This window comes from Pogona vitticeps, chromosome 5 (assembly GCF_051106095.1).
Source record: "Pogona vitticeps strain Pit_001003342236 chromosome 5, PviZW2.1, whole genome shotgun sequence".
Classification (NCBI taxonomy): Eukaryota; Metazoa; Chordata; class Lepidosauria; order Squamata; family Agamidae; genus Pogona; species Pogona vitticeps.
Window position 1 is genome coordinate 191,583,533 of NC_135787.1, and position 18,859 is coordinate 191,602,391.

Genomic DNA, 18,859 nt, shown 5'->3' on the forward strand with positions numbered 1-18,859 from the left:
TTCCCTTACTGAGAAGTCCACAAACGCTCTTTCCACTAGGGAAAAGAACACCTCAGGACAATCTCCCTTGTGGTACACAGGGAATTTCTTCAGGTCAGCTTTAGACAATTGGCCTCCCTCAGAATCCCTATTATTATTATTGTTCTGGTTCATCAGTTCCAATCTTCTTAACTCAAACGCCATTTTCTCTCTCTGCAATTCCAATTCAAATTGCCTTTGTTTCTCTCTTTCCCTTTGCTCCATTTCAAATTGCCTTTCCCTTTCTTCCCTTCTTTCTCTCTCTAATCTTTCCTCCATTTCCCTCACCCTCAGTTCATGCTGTTGGGCTAGGAGTATTTTTCTGAGTTCTGGGTTTTGTTCTCCCGTGCTGTCACCCTGCACTGAGCCAAATTCATCCTCAGAACCTTGGTCAACCTGGGAGTCTTTCACTTCACCCATTTCTGCCATTTGGCTTCGAGTCAAGGGCATAATCCCCCCCCCAGAACAGGCTGCTTTCAAAAGTCAAGCCTCAAAATAAAGCGACCACTTTTTTTTTTCTTTTGCCTCAGAACCAGCTTTCTCTATAGATTGCTGCTGTCCTTCAGCACTAACTTGCAACAGTTGCGAGCTAGAGTCTACCCCCCTCTGCTGGGCCTCTCAGCAGGCAGGCTAACTCACTTCTACTTTACAATTTTGCCTCAGCTTTTTCCCGCCAAAACAGGCTGCCTCCCTAATCTAGCCCCCAATCTGAGGTTACACGTTCTTCTACTAGTGCACCTCCCCGTGAGGTACACCTAGAAGATTACCTACGTGCTCTCAGATTGTCCCTGACTAGACCCCCCTTGCTCTGGGCACACTTGCCAAGGCTTTGCTATACCACTGGACAACTGGACCAGTCGTATCCCACACGCTGGACACCAATCAATGTGACAAACCCAGACCTACTGGGATATGCCACAGTTTCACTAAGCTGCCACCAACCATTCCCTATAAGAAGTCACACAGACCAGGGATGGATTTTTAACAAATAAAAGAGTAAGGTTTATTTAAATAACACACAGGGAAAAATAAAAGGATCAAGTGAATAAGATATAGTAACGTGGCTTAGTCTCATTCATACATGCACACAGTTTGGTTCACACAGAACACTTAACTTGAAGCACAGACCCTGAACCTATCAGTTCTGGCTAACCAACAGACACCTGAACCTATCAGGTTGGTAATGACTGACACACAGTAGTACCCTGTCTGACACACAGACTCCCACACCAGCTTCTTCTTCCCAGCTGCTGCTTCATCTCCTTGCTTCTCCACACAAGCTCCACATATATATACAGTACAGCCCCTCCTCCTGATGTCCCGCCTTCCACTCCCCATAGGATGGAACTTTCCCTCCAAACCCATGACAGACAGGTAACATCAGTGCTGTATGTAACACTCTGTTGTTTTTAAGTGTGTTTTTAGTACTGATTTTATAAACCATTTTTAATAGAACCCTTGTTTAATTCTTCTTAAATATTTGTATACTCACTGTTTTTAGTTTTTACATATTGTTTTCCCTTGTTGTAAACAGATTTGGGTCTTTTTTAAGGTGGGGTAAAAATATTTTAAATAACAGAATAAGAAATAAATGAATAAGAAACAATCCAAGTCTTGCGTAGACCACCAGATGAGACATTTTGCAAAATTGTGCACATGTTGACCTGGGGGGGGGGGGAGCGGTCTTTGTCTACCTCTGTACCTTTTCCAGAAACCCCCCACTTGGTAGCTGCAAATGATCAATTATATGGGAAACCCTCTAAGCTATGCAGAATTTTATTGGTATTCTTGGCATTTCCCATAGCTATGATGGGAACATGGTTTTGGTTCATAAATTCCAGGGTGGTTCTCACCCATAAGCTCTATAGAAAACCTACATCTGGTTCATAGAACATAGAACAGAGACGTAGACCTTTGAGGTAGTCCTATCCATTGTGCTCTCCCAAACTTGTGAAAGTTACTTTGGTGGAGGGCCAATTCAGAATCCCACTGCCACTCTGGAAAAGTTAGCGCAAAAGCATCATCCAAGCAACTTCCAGACTCCTTCAGCATTATGGCTAAAATCCTCTTGAGCTGCTAAGCAAAAGATGTAATTTTGGGATGTAGTCTGTAGGCTTTGGAAATTCTTAATTCAGGACTCCTTTCATCAAGGCAGCCTCGTTTGATGAGAAAGAGGAATTCAGTGAGTATTATTTTTCTTCCCCCATCCTTAATTACAAGCCAGTCTCCTGTACCCCTATGATGCTACACCTCTAGATTTCTTTTATCAAGCCACAGAGTTATGGCTCCTTTCCAGAAGGTGTGCTGCCAACCCTCAGTTCAGCGGTAGGAAAAGGGAATGGGTTAAATGAACAGGTTCCCCCCCCCAGAAGTAACTGTCCCTAGTGTTCACTGCACACTGTATATTTATATATTTTGATGTTTTATTTGTGGCTGGTCTTTGACTGTAATAAAGTTCTTTCTATCTATCTATCTATCTATCTATCTATCTATCTATCTATCTATCTATCTATCTATCTATCTATCTATCTATCTATCTATCTATCTATCTATCTATCTATCTGTCTGTCTGTCTGTCTGTCTGTCTGTCTGTCTATCTGTCTATCTGTCTATCTATCTATCTATCTACCTACCTACCTACCTACCTACCTACCTACCTACCTACCTACCTACCTACCTACCTACCTACCTACCTACCTACCTACCTACCTACCAACCAACCAACCAACCAACCAACCAACCAACCACTGCACAAGAGAATTGTGGACTTCCAGGGAGTAGAGCTTGGTAAAGGGAGGAAAAATCAAGAAAGCACCAGTGAAAGGGTTAGGGATGGGCTGTCGAATCAGAACCGATGTATATTGACCCTAGTAGGGTTCTGTAGGTAAGTGCGACATTCGTGTGTGTCCTGTGCCATCATGTCAGAACTGACGTAGAGCAGGCCTAACGGGGCTTTCTACGTAAGTGAGATATTTAAGGAGTGGTTTTGCCAGTTCCACTCCCCCAATGAATTTCCACGGCCGAACGGGGATTCGAACCCTCTTCTCCAGAGTCTTGGTCCCATCACTCTATCCACTACACTACACTGGATATCTAAGTGAGATCGTTGTAAGCCGCCCAGAGACCTTTGGGTAGTGTGGGTGGCATATAAGTTAAATGAATGAATGAATGAATGAATGAATGAATGAATGAATAATGTAGACATGGTTTTACTAGTTCCATACTGCCACTGAATTTACATGGCTGAGTTGTGTGTGTGTTTTTTTTTCTGATGTCAGAAAGCTAAGAGAAGAATATAGAACTTTGCATATTATGTAGAAATCTTGCACTTTGTGAAAAAATACATTGGGTCTCTTGGTTGATGATGGGACCTGTCGGCTGATCTTGCTAATCCAGAGCACCACTGGATTACTTCTGCTCTGATGCAATAAGAAGTGGTTTGTAGGCGTTACAACGGCAAGCGTCACCCCCGCCTGTCACCACTTGCTTAGGAACTTCATTCAAAAATGCTTTTTGACGGTGACACGGCTGGCCAAGAAGTGGATTCCGGGAGTCATAGGAATTGCACTTTCCAGGATCTCCAACATCATTGGAAACTCCTGCATACTTGACTCAGGATCCCCAATATCTGTGGACATTACCGTGGCCCATGGCTTTGACCGTGAAGCCCTTTTTCAAGCAAGAAAGCAAAGAGTTCTCCCTGAAACTTGATCCTGCTTTGCTAAGGATCATTTATGATCATCAACATAAAACAATTTCAAAAAACCCCCGTAAAAAAACGAAGATCATGGCCACTGGTCACATCACATCCTGGCAAATAGAAGAGGAAGATATAGAGGCAGTAACAGATTTACCTTCTTGGGCTCCACAATCACTGCAGATGGTGACAGCAGCCCCGAAATTAAAAGACACCTGTTTCTTGGGAGGAAAGTGATGACAAACCTTGACAGCATCTTCAAAAGCACAGACATCACCTTGCCAACAAAGGTCCGCATAGTCAAAGTTATGGTTTTTCCAGTAGCAATGTATGGAAGTGAGAGCTGGACCATAAAGAAGGCCGACCACTGAAGAATTGATGCTTTTGAATTGTGGTGCTGGAGGAGACTCTTGAGAATCCCCCGGACTGCAAGGAGAACAAACCTATCCATTCTGAAGGAAATCAACCCTGAGTGCTCACTGGAAGGACAGACCCTGAAGCTGAGGCTCCAATCCTTTGGCCATCTCATGAGAAGAGAAGACTCCCTGGAAAAGCCCCTGATGTTGGGAAAGTGTGAAGGCAGGTGATCTTTTTAAGAAGCCCTCTTACCTCCAGATCTCTCAGCACAGGATGATCTTCAATGCCCGGGAAGAGGACCCGCATAGTGTACGTCCGGTAATCCAGAAATGGGATCCCTGCTCCATCTAGGTCACTGGTCAGCTCATGGATGTCAGTCTGTAGTTCAGCAAAAGCTGCGGTAGGGGAAGAGATGAACAAAGCTGGATTGCCAAAAAGGAAACACTCAGAGGCCAACGCTGTATTGGGGAAACCCATGTGTGTTAGCATTAGGCAAGTATTTTCCTCCCTTGGCTTGCTATTTGTCATTCTGTCAGATACGCAGCTCATGTTTATACCACCAATGGACACAGGGCCGCAGGACGGGCAGCTGAGAAAATCAACATAATTTCAGGCATGTTTTCCCTTATGCAATCATGTAAGAGAATAGGATTCTGGCCAATGTCAAAGTATGAATTCCAGGGTGCTACGGTATATGGAGTCTCCATCATTGTCCAAAGTCTTGTGAGTAGAGATAGGGGTATCCATCAGATAACAAGGGTCCTCTCCCCCCCACGGGGCCAGACCGACCACTCACCTGTCTGCCACTGCTGCGGGCTCCGAACTCCCTTCTTATCACCCCAGAGCTGCAATGCATTAGCCACTCTTCGACCTGGCAGAGAGGCTCGTCCTCCCACCTTCTGCCAGGAGTGGTCGGTCTGGCTCCAGGGGCCAGACCCTTGTTATCTGCACCTTTGGGGTGGATATTCATATTCGTATACAAATACCCCCATCTCTAGTTGTGAGCTTCAATACAAACTCACCCATGAAATTCACTATGGCGCTCCAAGCTAACACCTCTTAGCTCAACCTAGAGCAATGTTCCTATAATGATCAATTGCTCTGAGCTCTTTGAAAAAGGACAGGAAAGATAGTGAGGAATTTCCTGGAGCTCTAGATAAAGTAATCACACTTACCTTGCTCTGAAAATGTTCCAGGAGTTCCCTCCCTGGAGGAGCTTTTCTGCATTTGTTACATTTTTGGACTTTCACCCACCCCAACCTACGACTGTTGGCTCGTTTGCTCAGGCTTGGAGTGAGTCTAAGCAACTGTTGATTGAGGGGGTCTCAACATGAGGAGACCTCCTGGAAAGGAATTTCTGAGATCTGTGAAAGTTCACTCCTATAGCTGAAACCAAATTGTTTCCAAATTGCTGTGAACTTTTCAGTTCAAAAGCAAAGTGCACGCACAGAGAGAAGGTAAATTGGGCACATTGTGAAGAAAGATGCAAGAAACCCATCCAGGGCTTCACATTCTTAAAAAAAAGCAGCAGTCATCCCAATTTAGGACAAACTGGGAAGTTCTCTACTAATATGAGCAACTTGGGACAAAACATCATTTTCGGTAAGGATGTAGCTATCCACATTGATTCTTGTCCGCAGCAAAAAAGAATGTCTTTTCACATTGAGATACCCTTTGGGAAAAAAATTTGCTGGAGGTTTTCAAGAAAAGATTGGATAGTCATCTGTCTGGGATGGTCTGAGGTCTCCTGCCTTGGGCAGGGGGTTGGACTACAAGACCTTCAAGGACCTTTCTACCCCTACGATGATTCTATTCTATTCTATGATTTTAATTTATTCTAGAAGGCAGTGAGATTTGCAGACATACCATGTCTACACACACATATGCACCCCATACAACGGGGAGGTTCTCTGCATCCTCCTGACCCCTTTCCCATCTGAAGTACCTTCTTTGCACTCCAAGGCTACTCGGGACTCCAGGTTGTCCATCTGCATCTGGAGACGTTTGAGCGTGAGGTCGCTTTCCCGCGATTTGCGCTTGTAAGCAATGAGCACGGCCACAATGAAGATGATGAGCAGCCCGCCTGCCACGGCAATCCCCACAATGGCGGGAAGGCTGAGTGGACTGTCCGGGGAGATGTTCACGATTCCTGGGGAGAACTCTGTCCCTCCGACACGAGCCTGCAGGAGAGGAAGGAGGGGAGAAAAAAAAAGGGACGAGCTCAAAAAATTCCTTGCCGAGCACAGAATCTGACGGTAGCTAAAAAAATCTCAAACTTCTCTACTTTCACAATAAACCAGCAGAACAACGTTTCTGCTTCTGAGGAACATTGCTGAAAATGAAGGAGCCAGTGGAGTGGCTGAATCAGACTCGCAGTTTTTGGAGCATCGCTTTTATGGAAGCAGGCAAGGTTTGGACTCATTGCACAAACTGAACTTCAAACCAGAAAAGCTGGCAAACTTTGGTCTGTGGTTCGGTTTGCGATGCAGTTCAGGGATCCTGATTTGCCAAAAGGAAGCACCAAACTCCCCCCCCCCCTCAGCACTTCATTTTGCTTTGGCAAAATGGATATACCCACCCGTTCCCCCTTCCCACTGCCCCAGTTGCTTCCTACCTGCTCTCCCAACTGACTTGGCCCCTATCGTCAGGGAAAGCAGGCTGGCTCCCTTTCCAAGAGCAGAGCCTGTGACTCCAGTTCAGCTGATCGAGGGGATCGGCAGGAGATTGGGTGCCTGTGGAGAAGCAGTGCCCAGATTCCCAGAAGGGAAGCCGGTTGCCGCCTTCTGCACACGCCCCCGCCTCCTAGCGGATCAAGGCGATCAGTTGGGGTTTGGTTGCCTGCACAGGGCCAGTGTACAGGCTCCTGATCATGGCAGTGCTAGTAGTGCAGCCGTGGCAGCAGTATGGTGGTGTGACAGGAGCAGCTAACCCCCTTTCCCACCAAGCAAGAACTGAAAACGAAACATGCTCTGAATGGAGGTCTTGGAACAGCATCTAGTGTGGCTGAGAGGGCCAATTCGGGAGTGACCATCCCTTCCACACTGAAGACAAACACAATCTGCCCCTTGTCCAGTTCCCTGAGTTTGCCATTTCAGGACTGCCTCTTTGCCTCGGCCTGCTGGACAAGGGTCTCTTCAAATTGGGAGAGGCTGTGCTGCACCGCCTCCCTCCAGGCTGAATGCTCAGAGGTCAAGGTTTCCTATCAGTTGAGGTCCATTCCTAAGACCTACTAGGAGATCCCGCTTGCAGATCTCCTAGTATCGCAGCTGTGGTCTCCCTCTGGGGCGATTTCCCTGCACTCATTCTCCACAAACCACAAACTATCATTTTTCAAGGTCTTGCCCATCTCTATTTGCCACAAACAGAACTGGAAAAAATTTGTCAAAGCCAGCAAATGTCTTTCATAGAAGAAGAGAAAATAGGCAGTGTCCCATGAACATGATTTTCTCAGAATCCAGCTTTTATTTACTTTACTTTAATTTCTTGATTGATTGCTTAAAACCATAGGTCATTGCAATATATCAATGACAGCATCAAACATGCGTTGCACTGTCAAATCACAATTTCACTTAAAACGTCCCTTCTTCTTTAGGGTTATTGATGCTTGGCACGAATCTTCTTTGCTGCCAGGACAAATTTTTGCTACTTGATGGGTAGTAATGACATCCCTGTAATTAAACTTTTATTTGAGAAGAACCGTAGTCATTTTTTTTGCTCCGCTGTACGTTTAAACGTCACTCATTGCTCACCATCACTTTATGCCGCCCAGTGAGATTCGGGGACTCACACAGCAGCTGCACGTCCGAAACAGTGACCACACAGGGCTTTTCACCGACCAGCACTGTATAATTCAGTTTGACGTTCCCTCCTGCCACCGGTGGGATCAGGTTCTTCCCCTGCATTGAGAGAAACAAAGTCACAGAAAGGAACAGATGGATATAGCACAGGCCTGAACTATAAATTTCAGATAATCCATCATTAGAAAAGGGTGTTTCTTAAGTGCTGATTTGTGTGTGATGGTTGCAGGAGGAGTTTGCTTGCTTTCATATTTGGTCTTAAGAGCATTAAACACATTTCTTGTGTGCAACTATGACTTCTCAATCATGAAATGCTCTCTAAATACGTCTCCGGAAGACTAACATGATTTTTGTTCCATGTACATTCTTTTTAGTTCATGGAAACGCACACCAACAATGTGGAGAGTAGGAAGGGTTGCAGTCCGACACAGATGCACATTGGAATGGGCATTGAGGTCGAAATCAGAGACCCTTGACGAGTTTGCTCATTCATGTATCTCTTGTAGGATCAAAGCAGCCACTGGTCACACCGTCTGGCAGACGTCTGGACAGCGAAGTCCAAAAAAGTGCCATATTTTTCTGTGTATAAGACCCCCCATGTATAAGACGCCCCCCACTTTTCTAATCCAAAAGTAAGAAATCTAAGTAGGACTTAGCAAATGTAGAGGGAAAGGGATCAAAGCCCTGCAGGATCACTTTGATCCCTGCTTTCCCTTCCACTTATTTTTGTTCTCTCCTCAGCTTACTGCCATGTATAAGATGACCCCCAATTTTTATTCTAAAGATTTTAGACAAAAGTTAAGTCTTATACGTGGAAAAATACGGTAACTTCTCCAAGTTCTGAATCAGGCAGTTCTCAGGGCCATCATGTCCTGTTGAGCCTCAAAAGATATGCAGTTTTCTAATCCCTCTCAACACAGAAGTAATTGGGAGATAGAGAACTCTACACATTGTTGGAAACGACTCTACTAGCTCTGAGGTCTAAAACGACCTGTTGAATTCAATAAGCTTCTGCTGATTGTCCCATGTCTTCACAAAGTTATGTTTGTTGGCAGGAAGAACTGGAGCAAATCTCTACACTTGACTTCCCCCTCTACTTCCTTGGAAAAGCAAAAGAAAGACAAAAGGCTTTTCCAAGCATTTCTGAGACTACTTGGGGAAAAAAATCAATGCATTTTCCAAATAAAGGCAAAATGAATTCACCCGCCCCTACAGTTGATTTGGAAAGGACTTGAACATGGTTGGTAAAGGCTAAAATTTACCCAGAACCATCAGTTTTCCCCTGTGTGTACCTTTAAAATAACAGGAGTTCCTGGTTTCAGCTCCAAAATCCCAGAGGGGTTGAAAGCCTCGAAGACAGGATTTGGGTAGTAGGTGAAGTTGGTTTTGTTGAGGATCAGCAAGGCGTGGACGTTGTCCAAGATGAAGCCAAACTCGTCTGGACGCTCGGTCAGATCAGACTGGTTATTGGGATCCACCGCTAGGGCTGGTGCTTGGCAGATCATCTCCGTGTCGTTCTGCACTTCACAAACCTGAACGGTTCATTCATGGGGGAAGAGGGACAATTACAGTTTGGATGAAGGTCTAAGGGAATCCCATCAAGGAAAAACAAAGGAAACACATAACGGCATGTAAAACAATATGATTGAATAGAATCATAGAATTGTCGTAGGGTTGGAAGGGACCTTGGAGGTCTTCTATGTAACCTCCTGCCCAAGGCAGGAGACCTCCTACCATTCCAGACCTCATACAATAGCTCAGTGAGGAGAAGCACCTGGCTGTGGAGCCAGCCTGGGTGACCTTGGGCAAGCTGCACACTCCCAGAGCAACCCCAGAAGAATGGAAAACCATTTTTGCATACTTAATCCCTAGGAAACCCTGGCAAGGAACTCAGAATCGACTGGACTGCACACAGTTATCGTCATCAAACCTCCCTCAGAAGGTAATCCCTTGCAGAGGCAATGGGCTAGAAATGCCATCATGCCCTGAAAACATGATAATGATAGGAGTTGTAGTGCAACACATTTCCAAGGACATCAATGGGCTCGACTTCCCAGTCAGGGATACAAAGTGTGCCTCCCCCCCCCCAAAGAGTATTCTTCCAGCAAAAGAACAGCACGCTACCATGTCTGGATGCCTGAAGGCCAAGCCATGAGCCCTTTAGATAGGTCCTAGACCACTTCAGACGGTGTAACACCCTAATATCCCCATGTTTCAGAGCTGGGTATGGATTTCATACCATTGAAATCCTTTGTTCTTTCTTTCCGTTTTGGAATGAAGGGGCATTTGGGCAGTTTATGTGCCCCCCCCACTTGGTCCCCTGGACTTGCCAAAAGCAGCCACTCTTCTAAATCGAAATATATAGGGTAGCCTTTCATGATTTCTGATCCATCTCATTCCCCGGATTATGAGCGTACATGATGGCAGAGAGAGGATCCGACGATGACCTTCCCACGCACGTGGCCTATTTTGAACTTATTTCATGCCACAGAAAAGCTTCGGCTTACAGGTACGCCACTGCTGTTTTCTCGTCTTATCTTCCTTTTATGTCATTTCTTCCTCGTGCGGGCAATGAAAGCCACTTCATTTTGTTGATCTGCTCTGTCAGATGTCTGGGAAAATGTTCTTTTCCTGCTGCTGAAGGACCCTAATTATTGGCCTATATTTGAAAAGGCAGGTTATTTACTTGGAAATAATACTATCAGAAAGCAGCAGCACAGATAGTCACGACGAGAATGGCTTTCTGTGCCTCAGCTCTGGTTTAAAATGGGTCCAGATCCATTGATAGGAAGGCGCTTGGCTTACCAGGCGTGGCAGTATTTGGAGGGAACGACATGCCTGGGATTAAAGCTGTTAGCTACCATTTTGGATCCAACCTGAGGCAAGCTTTTTCCCCTAGGGGAAAAAAAACCCATAGAGGGTGGGTGGGTTCCCAGTTGGGAGTTGAGGAAGAAAAATCCTGAGTTCAGTCCGAGTCAAGTCGCTGGTACAACTTAAATACGATTTCACAATGGATCCTGCAGCTCAAGCCCTCATCCCTGCCATTAAGCTCAGAATCCGGCGTGCACCGCCTGGTTGCTCCTTCTTGAGCGGTTGTCCCGTTTGGGTGGGAGCTCGAGTTTCCCATCCCCGCCTCCTCCAGCAGCTGACCACTCAGAAAAGGAGGCGGGGCGGGGATTTTTGCTGCACAGCCTTTGAGTGGTTGACTGCCAGAGGAGGCATGGAAGGGATACAGTAGTAGATAGAGAGAGATGTCCATCATAATTTTGTGCCACTAGCTTTCAAAACTACCATCACCTTGGGCTCTAGGGAAAAAAGAGCACAACATTAAATGCTTCCTTTAAAAATATTTTTCTAAACAGAACTGGTTCTCCCAGAAGGGACAATGAGAACACTGTCTCAGGCAACACATGGGGGTAGTTATGGATCATACCCTTTGCTCCGATGCCCGGGGGACCATCTACCATTAACATAACGGGGTGTGTGTGTTTCCCTCACATCTACTCCACTGTTGCCGAGCATCTTCTGTGGCATTTCCTGAAGCAGGAAACAAGTCAGTGCTTTGAAATGATCACCTGGTCCAATTTTTCCACAAATAATCAGGTCACGCCAAGGACAGACCATGGAAATATTCACCAGCCCGAAAGCAAAACGAGGCAATGACGCTGGCTGAGATCTCATAAACACAGTTCAAATCAATACCCAACCAAGATAAAAGTGAGTCAGCATCTATTACTGGATACATCAGATCATCATCCCAGACAATAATACATTGTTTACAAGTTCGTGGCAACCATTTCCCTACAGTGAAAAAAAAAGGACAGTCGTACAACAATATGGCTTAAAAAAAAATAGCTATTCTACAACTGAACAGAGAAGGTCATGCCCACTGGGCTGCTGATTCTTATGGGGTTTTACTTGTAAGGTGCTTTACTTAGTTGCTTTGGGCTCTTGGTTTTGTCTTTCCAGAGCATCTGGCAGAACCACTGCCTTGCACCAAGGGAAGGAATATTCAGTGAAGATTTAGACAGTTTCTCCCAAGAACCCAGGTGGCTCTTTTCCTAGGGCAAGAAAAGCCACAGCCAGGAAACAGCAAACATGAGACTTAATGGTACCCTTCTAGCACCTTTGTTCCTTCTGTGGGGTTCCTTCTCAGATCAAGGCATGGTGGGCAAGGTATGGGACCCGTGTGGTAGCAGCTCTGGCTGCCTCCATGGCCACCGCTAGAGATGGACACAAATTGATGTGGTCCGCTTCATTGTACTTCATACACACGGCACCACAGGTGCTGCGTGTTCCCTCCCCCCTACTCGCTGGCCAGCTGCTCCACTCACAATCTGGCGTGCACCACCTGGGTGCTCCTTTTTGAACGGCTGTCCAGTCTGGGTGGGAGCTCGAGCTTCTCATCCCAGCCTCCTCCAGCAGCCGACCACTCAGAAAAAGAGGCATGGCAGGGATTTTTGATGCACAGCCTTTGTGTGGTTGGCTGTCAGAGGAGGCAGGGAAGGGAAGCCCAAGCAACTGCCCAGTCCCATCAAAGCACGGCAGGCAAGGCATGGTCCATTCTATGGTGATTACAGAATTTTGACAAAGTGGTGCCGAATCAATTTGTGCCCATCTCTAGCCACCACAATCCACATGACTTGTTTGGAGGAAACAGGCCCCTCAAAGTGAACCATTGATGGGTGAGATTTTCCTTGTTGTTGTTGCCAATGGGCTAAATAAAAAAGATGGACAACTCATATTCTGTTGCCTCAAATTGGGCCTATATTTTGCCCGAACCCCATCCCGGAGGACACAGTAAATGCGGAACCAAGTCAGACACTGAACAACTGGAAAAGATGAGAGTGGGCAACCAAAGTGATTGAAGGAGCGACACAACCTCCTTGTTAGGAAAGTTGACTCTATTTGAAACTGTTTAGTTGAGAAAAAATAAAGCTAGGGGAGACATGGCAGATCAGGGATACAACCCACAACATTTATTATACTGGCAATGTTCCCATTCTTGAAAATTTCCTGAGTTTCACCTTGTTAAGACTCTCCACTTAGATTTCCCCCATCAGTTAGCTTCCCCAGTTTCAGCAAAAAATGAAACCTGGTCTCATTTTCCCTCCTCTCCCTGGTTTCCACTGCACAGTTTAATGTGCTAAAAGTGCATTGTTAGAGTCCTGCATAGGATGGCATCTCATCCTGTGCAGGATTCACCAGAGAGATGACATCCTGCTCAGGAATTGTGAAAATGCTGTGTCACTTGTTTCTTTTGCCATTTCCAAGGAAGTTTTGCACAGGAAATACATTACATAGGAATTTTAATAATAATCCTGTGCAGCTTTTCAGGGGAGGAATGGCTATGAAACCACTGAGAAATCCTATGTGATTTCCCAGAAAATTTCTCTGGAAAACAAAGGTTCTGCGCAGAGAAATATTGCTGGAAGGAGCAACATTTCTTTATTTTCTTCTTGGTTTCTCCCTGACAGCAAGAGACTCTGAGTTTCATACTGGTAGGTGTACAGTGAGTAGCTACAGGCAAGCTTTTATTCCTTTCCCACAATCCAAAAACCCAGAGGAGTCATTTGTGAAAGCTGAATTATGGGATATCCAGGCAGAAAAAAAGAAAATATTTCACAATACAGTGGTGCCTCGCTTAGCGAGTGCACCGTATAGCGATGTTTTCGGGATCGCTATACGGAAACTCCCCCGATCTTCGCAATGGGGAAAACCCGCATTGCGAAGATCGGGTATTGCGGCGGCCATTTTGGAGCCGCCGAACAGCTGATCGGCGGTTCCAAAATGGCCGCCGGAAGCCCGGAAATGGCTGCCGGCAGCCGTTTTCGCGCCGTGCCCTCGCTTAGCGAAGGCGCGAAAATGGCTGCCAGTACCTGGAATCTCACTGAACGGGTAAGTAACAAACGTACTGGAACGCATTAAACGAAGTTTAATGCGTTCCAATACGTTTCCCCTACCCGCTTAGCGATGATTCCGTATAGCGAGGGTTAATCCGGAACGGATTAACCTCGCTATACGGGGCACCACTGTATAGAGATTTAAATTGTAGAATTCACCACCACAAAATGTAGTGACAGTGGCTCGCTTGGATGGCTTTACTACTGGACTAGATAAACTCATGGATGTTGTTAAAAAGAGCAATGGCTCCTAAACAGGACAGTTTTATATTATCACTAGGATTTCTCTGTATCTCAGCTGCTGGAGAAGATGAGCTGAAGAGTACAGTGGTACTCATGTCCTCCTGGTAAACCTCCCATTGGCAACTGTGTGACCCTTGCTTGAACAGGCTGTTGAATGAGACAGATCCTCTTGGACCAGCTTATATAAAAACATCAAAGGAGGCAAGGTGGCTCCAATCAAACACTTAGCTCAATATTCTCTTCAGCCAGTGGCTGTCCTTGCCACTTGTACTAGATGGAGAAAAACATTTCCAGTTGGATAGTCATCTCTACATGTCTAGGTTCCCTGCAGGATTTAGACCCACCACCAAGCACGCCCAGAGTGCAGGACATGCAACAATGGGCTCATTCTCTACCCAACATATTAGTTTGTGGAACTCCCTGCCACAGGATGTGGTGATGGCCTCTGGCCTAGATGCCTTTCAAAGGGAACTGGCCAGATTCCTGGAGGGAAAAGTCCATCGCAGGTGACAAGCCATGATGGGGATGTGTCATCTCCAGGCTTAGAAGGAAGGGACCTCCAAAGACCAGATGCAGGGGAGGGGGATCAGGAGAAAGGGATCTCATGGGCTCCCAGAGGCATCTGGTGGGGACACTGTGAGATACAGGGAGCTGGACTAGAGGGGCCCTTGGCCTGATCCAGCAGGGCTCATCTTGGGTTCTTCTGTTATGCTCAAGTTAAAGGAAGCCAGATTTCGGTTGAACAACAGGAAAAACCTCCTAACTATTAGAGCAATATGACAGTGGAACCAATTACCTCGAGAGGTGGTGAGTGCTCCAACACTGGAGGCATTCAAGAGAAATTTAGACAACCACCTGGCAGATACCCATTAATGTGTGTACCTGTACTGAGCAGGGGGTTGGGCTCAATGACCTTATAGGCTCCTTCTGACTTTGTGATTCTATGATTGTTGTAAATAATATTGTTGATAACACTGGCTTGGAGATATTAAGACTTATCCTCCCCAAACAACATTTCCAAGACAAGAAGGCTTCCCAGCTCAAATGCTTACTTTAAGAACTTAGTCCCAGAGTCCTTGATCACGGAGGCAACTGAATATCTGAACAGGGTCATAGTTCCGTGAGGTGTTGGTGTGGAGGAGGTAGACCCAAACCAGCTCACTACTGGCTAGTTCAGTCCCAAACTCTCTCCTGTCTGAGCTGCTTATATCTACTTTACCAGCTTTCATACTCACATTGATATGTTCTTTCCCACCGTATTTGGCCCGGATCTGAGGATTCTGGATGAGGTCCAGGTTAGTCCCCCACACTGTAATGGGTGTATTCCCACTGACAGAGAGAAGAAAAAAAAGAACAGAAATATCAGCTAGGAATGCATATATGTATATCTCAACCAATCCTCTGTATATGGACCCAGAATGAAAGATGGGACCCTTTAAGTAAGGCCAGGAATATTTGAAGAAGCTGATCTTTTTTCTGGCATTGGTCCTTGAGTTCTCTTGGTTGTGTTCATCTGCTTGGCACATGTTGATCCATAGGAAGGCTCTGGTATTTCTGCAGTTTGCTACGCAACATGCAGGAGGAATGTCACATCGGTTCCTACAACTCTAAGACACGCATTTCTGCAATCAGTCAAGCTGCAATTTGAAATGTGGAATTCCATTAGAGGTCAATAATTCTAACTTCCACAAACAACACAGATAGACATACAAGACAAAGTGCTGGTTTCTTTTGGAGATCCATGTTTCAGTTTATTTTGAACGGTGGGTCCTGTGAAGTGAAAATGACACAGACGGGAAGCAATTGACGGTTGTTTGTTGTGCACACAGGTTAAAAAGATAGATTGCTGGAAGAAATCTCAACAACCTCCTACATGCAGAGTAACATCACTCTATGCTGCCTTTGTGGATTTTGAATCAGCATTCGATTCTATATCGAGAACACACCTCTGGGACAAGTTAACAAACTCATCTATACACAAAATACTTTTATATCTCATCAGGGCTCTACATGAAGACACATACTTGAAGTCAAGTGCAGCAGACAAGGACACCTCACGGAATCTGTGCAAATGCACAGAGGTGTTAGGCAAGGCTGCCTACTGGCACCGGCTTTATTCATCCTTTATATAAACGATTTATCAAGCTGGCTTAACACCACTGATCTCCATTCTCCTAAACTTGTAGATAGAACAGTGCCAGCCTTACTTTATGCCAGTGATGGCAAACCTATGGCACGCATGCCACAGTTGGCACAGAGCCCTCTTGTGGGCACACGAGCAATAAGTCACCATAGAGAAATACTTACCCATCCTCCGATCCCGGATTTCGGCAGGTGCAGTGGTCCAGCGGAGGGGTGCAATAGCGACCATTACCGGTCTAACCCAATGGGGGATTGGAGAACTGGTAAGTATTTATTTGTTAATACTGCCCATGTGGGGATGGGGAAGCATTTAACCCTTGCAGCGCAGGAGCAGTTGTTTTTCTAAACTAAAACCTCAGCATTCAGGTTTTAATTGCAGTATTGGCACTTTGAAATAAATAAGTTGATTTTGTGTTGCAGTTTGGGCACTCGGGCTCAAAATGGTTCACCATCACTGCTCTATGCTGATGATGCAGTCATTCTATCCAGAGCCTTCGTAGGGCTGAGGAAGGCACCTAAGAAGCTTGCCTCATACTGTGAATATAAATCCCTAACTATTAACTATCAGAAGACCAAGATAGTCACCTTTGGACAGAGACCCAAGATTCAGTCATGGCAGATAAATGGACACAGTATCGAGCAGGTGAACAGCTTGAAATATCTGGGGGTAGTACTACAGGCCTCAGGATCTAGGCTTCAGCATAGTAAATGTGCGGCAGATCAGGGAGAAAGATCGGCAAATAGTATAGTAAAATTCCATCGCTCCCAAGGAGGGTCCTTTATACCAGCAGACATCAAACTCTATAAAACAAAGGATTCAGCTCAGCTGCTGTACGGCTCATTCATGGGGCCACCCAGCTCTCACTTTGTATCACAAGAAACAGTTCAATCCAGATTTCTAAGAACTATACTCCAGGTCCCAAGATGTGTGTCAAATGCAAGGATAAGGCTAGATACAGGATGCCGTAAAGTAAAAGCCTGGATTAGGATCCAATATATATATATATATATGGCTAAAGGGACAATTAAAACCAAAAGGACAATGGATATCAAACAGACCTCTCTAGTGTTTGTTGTGGGTTTTTTGGGTTCTTTGGCTGTGTTCTAAAGGTTGTTCTTCCTGATGTTTCGCCAGTCTCTGTGGCCGGCATCTTCAGAGGACTGGAGTAGGAACTCTGTGAAGAACAACCTTCAGAACACGGCCAAAGAACCCAAAAAACCCACAACAAACATCAGATCTCGGCTGTGAAAGCCTTCTCTAGCATTCAAAATACAATGGTGCCTCACTTAACGATTACCTCATTAAATGATGAATCTGCTTTATGATGGGTTTTTTACAATCGCTATTGCGATCGCAAAATGATGTTCCTATGGGGAAAATTCACTTCACGACGATCGGTTCCCTGCTTTGGAAACCGATTGTTCGCATTACGATGATCTAAAAACAAAATGGCTCCCTGCTGTGCAAAATGGCTCCCCGCTGTGTTAAGGACAGATTCCTCGCTATACAGACACCAGAAAATGGCCACCCTATGGAGGATCTTCTCTGAACGATGAGGTATTTCGCCCATTGGAACGCATTGAACGGTTTTCAATGCATTTCAATGGTTTTTTTAATTTCACTTGATGACGATTTCACTTAACAGCGATTTTAACTGAACACATTATTGTTGTCAAACGAGGCACCACTGTATGGCAGTAAGGACATACATCAAAAACTGTATGGAACTGGCCATATACTTAACATCTTTGGAAATTAAAGGAACTAGAAGATCCTTTACTTTGGCAAGGTGTTTAGCCCTCCCCTCTGCTGTACTAGAAGTATAAAAATATTCCTTTTGCTGAAAGGTTACACTCCTGTCACCTGAGAGAGATCGAGACCATACAGCATATGTTCTTTACCTGCCCATTGTATGAAGCAGTGCAAAAAGAGACTATTGCCCTCCTTAACAGATAGAATCCCAGGACATTCAGAGGGAAATGGGCTTGAGTTCCCTCTCGGATGTTGACGTGCAGATCACCTGTCAAGTTGCGAAATTCTGTGTAGCAATACTTCGATTGCGGACGTTAAATACCAATTAGATAGTAGCTCCTAGCCGTATGTATGCCAACGTGTTCTAATGGAACATTGAAAGTTAGAAATGATAAGGTTTTATAAGGTTTTATACTTATGTGACTGGCCTAAGGACCGTAAATAAACTATTCTATTCTATTCTAGACTGCATCTCTGTAGAAAACCTAGATTAGGTGCTGTTTTGTTCTTCTGATCTCTACAAGGCACATAAGCCCTGCAGATATAGGTATGCCTTTACTTTGACTACTGTACTATGACATCACAAAATGTCACAATGTGCTTAAAACCCATTAACTCCTGATTGGATGTATGAAACCACTGATGAGCTCCTGAGGGTCATTAAATGTTAATTCAAAGAGGTATATATCTTCTTGGGAGGAAACTCAAGCCATACCTGATGGGCAGACTTTCATTTCACTCAGTCTTCATGTAGGGTTAATGGAAGGTCAGCAATGATTTGTTTGTTTGTTTTTCCTAACTTCACTCCTAACCTCTGATATGCAGATGATACCACTCTGATGGCAGAAAGGGAGGAGGAATTAAAGAACCTCTTAATGAGGGTGAAAGAGGAGAGCGCCAAAAATGGTCTATTTGTATGTAAATGGTTTATCCTTCCCTTCTTCTTGGG

At 45.2% G+C, this 18,859-nt stretch overlaps 1 protein-coding gene across 1 annotated transcript in view; it reads right to left on the reverse strand.

Annotated features, from left to right (window-relative positions):
* The window catches only part of PLXNA4 (plexin A4), a 635,072-nt gene that overhangs the window by 77,712 nt on the left and 538,501 nt on the right, over nucleotides 1-18,859 (reverse strand). The window contains exons 17-21 of the mRNA XM_073002484.2: nucleotides 15,251-15,344; nucleotides 9,162-9,401; nucleotides 7,822-7,968; nucleotides 6,018-6,252; nucleotides 4,325-4,467 (exon numbers count right to left, since the gene is read on the reverse strand). Coding sequence (XP_072858585.2) covers nucleotides 4,325-4,467; nucleotides 6,018-6,252; nucleotides 7,822-7,968; nucleotides 9,162-9,401; nucleotides 15,251-15,344 — 859 coding nt within the window. The remainder of the gene's footprint in view (nucleotides 1-4,324; nucleotides 4,468-6,017; nucleotides 6,253-7,821; nucleotides 7,969-9,161; nucleotides 9,402-15,250; nucleotides 15,345-18,859) is intronic.